This window comes from Octopus sinensis, linkage group LG15, assembly GCF_006345805.1.
Source record: "Octopus sinensis linkage group LG15, ASM634580v1, whole genome shotgun sequence".
Taxonomy (NCBI): Eukaryota; Metazoa; Mollusca; class Cephalopoda; order Octopoda; family Octopodidae; genus Octopus; species Octopus sinensis.
Window position 1 is genome coordinate 36,447,360 of NC_043011.1, and position 7,500 is coordinate 36,454,859.

Below are 7,500 nucleotides of genomic sequence, written 5' to 3' on the forward strand. Positions count from 1 at the left end.
TGCTGTTGGAACACATTCTTCGAACCAACCGACCCACCCCCAACTCTACTCACAAGGAATCAATCAGCTTGGGGCTTAAAGCAGGACACACTTGTCAAAGGTGCTACACAGGTGAACTAAACCATTCAACACATGATTGGTTGGAGAAGCAAGCTTCTTAACCATGCAGCCACAAGAAAATAACTAACTTATTATTTCTGTTGATATTAAGAAAGAGGATATAACGGAAAATTGAAATGTAGTGTTGAAAATAAAACAAAAGAGTGAAAGTAACAGAACAACATGGCTTACTCTTTAGCAATTGTTTTTATGCTTTTCTTTGGCTTCTTTTATTTTACTGAACATGTGATAACAAAGAAATGTATGTAAAATGATTCTTAGAGAATATAGATGGTTATATAAATAATATAAATACTAATAATATAAATAATAAACTATAACTAAAATTTATTCATTTAAAATACTTTATTTATTTTAAAAGTTATCAAGAATGCAAAGCATATGACAACAAGAGAAAATACTGAGATATTAATATTTCAGATTACGTGCAACTGCTTTCAAGAAATTCATGTTTTTTTTTTTTTTTTTTTTTTTTTAGTAAATTCAAAATTGTAATTGTGTATCATATTCGTAAAGTGCTATATGATATCTCTGCATTTCTTCATTCAGTTCGTTGTTTTCTCGAAGTTTATTTGTGTTCAATACATTCTTCATAACAGAAATATGTGACATTTACTTGATAAGTTTCTTTCTCTTATCACTTCTAAATCCTTGGAATGCATTTACATTACACATTAATTTATTTATCATACAACCAGCTCAAAAAACACACAGTGTGAATCACTCGCATTATTGAGTAGTCAACTACTCAGCTTCCTGAGTTGAGTAACAATTGCATTTTTCATGCTTGCAGTTTGAAGAGAAACGAAAATGAGAATAAACTAAAGTAAAATGACAGATTGAAAAAAAAGTGAATGATATTCTGACTTGGATGCTGGTAAGGAATTGACTAGTGACAAATTGACCAACATAAAACTATTGGGCAATAAATTGACTATGGATTATCTAGTGAAGAATTAACTGACAATGATTATCTAAGCACAGATTATCTGGAGAGTAATTGATTGAGAATGGATTATCTGATAATAGATTAACTGAAACCCAATTAATTATCTGGTACCAAACTGACCCAAAATTTTTTGACTGATAACAAATTATGATATGACAAATTGACAAAACAATTTTAGTTATCTGGTGACAAAATGAGCAAAATGTATCTGACAATGGTTTCACTGATAACAAATTATCAACCATTTAACTGACCATAAACTGTGTGGTGATGGATTGTCTGGCAACCAATCAACTGACAGCAAACGATCTGGCTGTGAATTATCTTGTAATGAACTGAATGACAATAAATAGTTTGGTAAACAATTGACAAACAACAAATCATCTGGTGAGGAATTGAGTGACAATGACTTACCTGGTGATGAATTGACTGACAATGACTTATGTGGTGAGGGATTGAGTGACAATGACTTATGTGGTAAGGGATTGAATGACAATGACTTATCTGGTGAGGAATTGAGTGACAATGATTTATCTGGTGAGGGATTGAATGACAATGACTTATCTGGTGAGGAATTGAGTGACAATGATTTATCTGGTAAGGAATTGAGTGACAATGACTTATCTGGTGAGGAACTGACTAATGAATTTTCTGGTGATGAGTTGACCAATGACAGATTATCCAGTAATGAAATCAGCAACAAGTTATCTGGTAACAATGTGACTGACTACAGATGCTCTTGCCAAGGACTGACCAGTCATAAGTCATCAGGTCAAGAACTGAATGATAACAAATTATCTGATGCCAAACTGAGCAACAATGAATTATTGGAGATGAACTGACCAACTGCATGGCCTAGTGGTTAAGATGTTGCACTCACCAGTGCAAGATTGTAGTACAATTCCCGGACTGGGTAATGTGATGTATTCTCAAGCAAAACATTTTGTTTTATGCCATTCCACTCCACTTGGCTGAAAATGATTACTCCTGGTGAAGAATTGAGTGACAATGACTTATCTGATGAGAAATTGAGTGACAATGACTTATCTGATAAGGAATTGAGTGACAATGGCTTATCTGGTGAGGAATTGAGTGACAATGACTTATCTGGTGAAGAACTGAGTGACAATGTTGTGATCTCAATATCGAAGCTGCATAACTGACCCTATAAGTCCAAGGACTTAAGAAAGTTATGCCCAGGGTTGTTGAATAATAATAAATTGACTAATGACAAATTATCTGGTGATGAAGTGCTCAACAACAGTTTAAACTCTTAACCGATTATGGCATTGAAGATGGTGAAAATAATAATTATGAAGCTGGTGGTAATGACAATAATGGCAATTATAATAATTTCAATGATAAATGTGTTAGCATGTTGCTGTTGATTACTCCACAAGATAGTTATGGAAGAGTCGAGCTGAAACCAAAGTTCAAATTTTGTAATCAAAGTAGGTTAATAATGTGAACCTTATCAATATCACAAACATACCCAGTGTTCGGGCTAAATTTTATAGTTTGCATAAAATGAAAACACAATATTTCACTCAAAAATAAAAGTATTCTTGAAAAAATCAAAAAATCAACTAGATTATAGCTGGGTGGGGTAACAGTTTACTCTAAGTAGCTGCTCTCAGCTTCCACCACAGTCACAAGATGGATCTAGATCCTGGTGTATGATTTCTTCATTGTGTTTCTGGGAAGATTTTTCAAACATATCTTTGACCTTAGTCACCAGCTCGGCCTTGTTGTTGCAGGCAGAGAGGTTAGTGTTTTGTCAAATGTGCCCCACACATGATAATCCATGGGATTGCTATCGGGGTAATTAGAGGCAAGAGACTAGGGGCTGGTGGCATAGAAATTCTCTGACTAACACTTTTCACTCTTTCTGGAGGTAAGCAAAGAACTGGATCCTGCTACCATGCATATGGCCTTCCAGCAACAGCCTTCTCTAGCCTGGGCTTGGCCATAGTCTCCAGCAGTTTCTTATAACCATCTGAATTAAGCCTAAAGTCCTTTTTAAAGGGGTGGGTGACTTGACATCACTCTCGCTGGAAACACACCCAAAGACCATTACAGGGTGGGGAACTTGGTTTTCATGATGTCCATGTCATGTCTTGTAGCAGTGGCTCCCAAACGTTTTGGGGTTGCTGCCCCCTTGACACACAGGCCACATTCCTAGCACCCCCACCCCAACTAACCATCACAAACATAGACTTCTTTCTGAAGCAAATTCAAAACAATTGTATTTCGCGAATAAGGCTTAATCTAATGAAGCCATTATTTTATTGTTTTTACATGAATTACTACCCGATTATCACCCCACTTTTTACATGAATCACTATGCCATTATCACCCTACTTTTCTTCAACACCCCTTTGGAATTTTCCACCACCCCCAAGGGGGCAATACCGTCCACTTTGGAAACCACCATCTCATAGTCTTTACAGTGTTCATAGAACATTGGGCAGTAGTCATGGTGTCAGCATTTTGACACCTAACATGGATCATCATGATGCAGGTAACTCTTTCCCAATATCCAGATGGCTTCCAATCCTACACATCAACTGATTTTTCTCAACTTCAACAGTAATCTTTATGCTTTTCAATGCTATTGACTTTTCACCGATACATGAAGCTGTTCCTGAAAAAGAGAGACATAAAAATCGTCCAATTTAACCAAAACATTCTGTAATGTATGTGTGTTAATAAACTACAATGCTATAGTATTTTGTGTAAAGGAGAACTGTTTAAAGACATATGTTTAAAAGAAAAAAACAGCATATCTCAACATAGACAAAATGAGAGTGACCGTGTGGCCATGCTGGAGCACCACCTTAAACGTTTTTTTTTAGTTGAAGAAATCGATCCCAGAATCTATTCTTTTGTAAGCCTAGTACTTATTCTATCGGAATCTTTTGATGAACTGCTAAGTTATGGGTGGGGTGGGGTGAACGAAAACACACCAATATCAATTGTCAAGCGATGGTGAGGGTACAAACACAGACACACATAATATAGACATATACATATAAATATCATAATAATTATATACATAATTTTTGGTGTCTATTTCTAGCACATGGAGAGGTTGTTGCCAAACCTTTTCATAATTATGTATAATTGTAATTTTTATATTTGTAAAATTTACCTATAAGGTTTTTTATTTCCACACTGACCCCTTGGTAAAATCATTAATGTTTTTTTATCCTTTATTATAATTAATATTATTATCACCATCATCACCATCATCACCATCATCATCATTGTCATCATCTTCAACATCATCACCATCATCATCATCATCATCTTCGTCGTCGTCGTCGTCATCATCATCATCATCATCACACCCCACTTCATTGTCATCATCTTTGGTATCATCATTGTCACCATCATCATCAGTGGCATCATCTTCAACATCATCATCATCCTCATCATCACCACCACCATCATCGTCATCATCCCTGATATCATCATCATCACCATCATCATCATTGTCATCATCTTCGACATCATCATCATCATCATCATCATCATCATCACCATCATATAGCATGGAAATCTAGATTTACTTATGGAGACAGCAACTGAATATCGCCTGAGGAGATCTTCTTATACAGGTAAATCATTTACATAATTGAATTTAAATTTAGATTTAACTTTAAATCCAGAATATACGTGGATCCGTATGTAATGAAACATTTGTGGTGATTAAAAAGCTGTCTAACTGTACTTACTTTTCATTTTGACTCCTTTACTTTTTACTTTTTACTTCAAATATATCTATATTTATATATGTGTGTATATATATATACATATATATATATATATATATATATATATATATATATATATATATATATATATATATAATATAATATATATATTATATATATATAATATATATATATTATATATATGGTCATAAAATACAGTGTACATTTAAACACATTAGATCCACTCTTTGGATTCAACACACTAGAAAGAACAGCTAGGTCTATAACCACAAATATTAAGGATAATTCGACAGAATGAAATGAAAAAAAAAAACATTTTACCATATTTTTATTTTTTCATTCATTCCTGTTGAATTTTATCCCTAATTTTTGTGGTTATAGAACCTAGCTGTTCTTTCTAGTGTGTTGAATCTCATGAGTGGATTCCCTATGTGTTTAAATGTACACTGTATTTTATGACTAATACATAGTTTTGGACTAAATTTTTACATGCTAGGCCACTGGAAATGAAAATTTCTATTAATTTCCATTTCCCTTTGATATGATTAAATATATATACATATATACGATGAGCTTCTTTCAGTTTCTGTCTACCATATCCACTCACAAGGCTTTGGTCAGCTTGAGACTGTAGTAGAAGACACTTGGCCAAGGTGCCAGGCAATGGGACTGAATCCAGAACCATGTGGTTGGGAAGCAAGCTTCTTACCACACAGCCACGCCTATGTACTTGTTTTTCTCTTTAAGATGCTATTGTGTGAACTGAAGGAGATTTAGCTGCTATTTCTAACAATTTAAGTAAGCACATATAGCATCTTACATTAGACAGCCAGTGGGTAAAGCTCATGACAATAATGGTTTTTGACACAGGGCCAGCAATTTCGGTGGGGTGGGGAGAGGGATTAAGTTGATTACATTAACCCCTCAATGCCCAGCTGGTATTTATTTTAGTGATCCCTTCCCAAAATGATGATAGGCAATGATGACCCCTTCCTGAAATGATGATGACAATCTGATTGTGATGATGATTTTCACGACAATCATGGTCATAGTGATGGTAGTGTTAATTATGGTGATGATGATTATGATGATGATGGTGGCACAGGTGATGGTGGTGGTTGGTGGTGATGACGATGGTGATAGTAACAACGATGATGACGAAGGTGATGATGATGATGATGATGATGATGATGGTGATGACAAGGATATAAAGCTGCTGCTGTTAATGATATCAAAGATGATAACAATGATGATGATGGTGATGACGATGATAGTAAATATTATGACAGTAATGGTGATGTTGATGATGATGATGATGATGTTGATGATGATGATAAAGATCTAAAGCTGCTACTGCTGACGATGATGATATCAAAGATAATAACAATGATGATGATGGTGATGATGATGATAGCAAAGATGATGAAAATAATAGTGATGATGATGATGATGATGATGATAACAAAGACAATGATAAATATGATGGTAATGATGATATCAAAGATGATGGTAATGACTACGATGATGATGATGATGATGATGATGATGATGATGATGATGATGCGTACATATGTCCTACTAGTTGTTTGAACAAAGAGAATAGAAATTTTACATATAACATTTCAACAACGAAATTTCCCCCCACCCCCAAAAAAAATCCACGATGGCATTTTGCTTTCAAGTTTTGTAAATGTGAATACAATATACAGACCACCTGTATGGAACTAAGTTTTTACAGCTGTTTTGTTACTAAGTGTAATATAAGTAGGAATATCAGAAACCAACATATTGAAAACTCCTTGTACAATTCTTTTAATTCTGTCCATATTTGTTTAACTTTACTGTTTATATACACTTCACTACAATGACTTGCAATAAGTGTGTGTATGTGTGTGTGTGAGTGTGTGTGTGTATCTGTGTGTATATATATATATATATACACAAATGCAACAGAGAGGGAGAGAAATAGAGATAGAGAGAGAGGAATTTATTCCATTAAAAGTTATATAGATTTATATATATCTACGACTTGTTATAAGTGAGTGTTTGTATGTGTGTTTGTATGTGTGTTTATATATATATATATATATATATAGATAGATAGATAGATATGCATATATATATATATAGAAATAGCAAGGGAGAGAGGGAGAGAGAGAAAATTATTCCATTAAGAGTTCTATATATTTATATATATGTATATATATATATATATATATACATATGTATGTATATATATATATATATAATACACACACACACATATATATATATATATATATTGCGTATATATTTATGTGTGTGTATATATATGTGAATATATATCTATGTGTATATATATATATATAAATATATGTCTATGTGTATACAAGTATGTGTATATGTGTACATATGTATGTGTGTGTCTGTGTCTATGTGTATATGTGTGTGTGTGTAGGTGCATATATGTGTGTGTTCATACTAGGTAAAAGGTAAATAGAAATAATGGAAGAAGATTTAAGAAACACAGAAGCAAAAGTTTGCTTTATTTGAATTTGTTGATATTTAGAAGAGGATTGTGATTACATTGCTCTTGAGATTTGATTTTTGGTTTATTTCTATATTATCTGTTTCCGTTAGGTGATGAGGAAATGAGAGGCAGGGGAGCGATGACTAGATAAACACGTGAATATGTATGTGTTGTGGTGTGTGTGT

The 7,500-nt window shown here is 33.6% G+C and overlaps 1 protein-coding gene and 1 pseudogene across 1 annotated transcript in view; one reads left to right on the forward strand and one right to left on the reverse strand.

Moving 5' to 3' along the window:
- LOC115219674 (AP2/ERF domain-containing protein PFD0985w-like) overlaps window positions 1–1,911 on the forward strand; it is a 5,453-nt gene extending 3,542 nt beyond the window's left edge. Inside the window, exon 2 of the mRNA XM_029789851.1 lies at window positions 1,423–1,911. Coding sequence (XP_029645711.1) covers window positions 1,423–1,911 — 489 coding nt within the window. The remainder of the gene's footprint in view (window positions 1–1,422) is intronic.
- Window positions 1,912–1,931: 20 nt separating this feature from the next.
- LOC115219675 overlaps window positions 1,932–7,500 on the reverse strand; it is a 7,498-nt pseudogene continuing 1,929 nt past the window's right edge.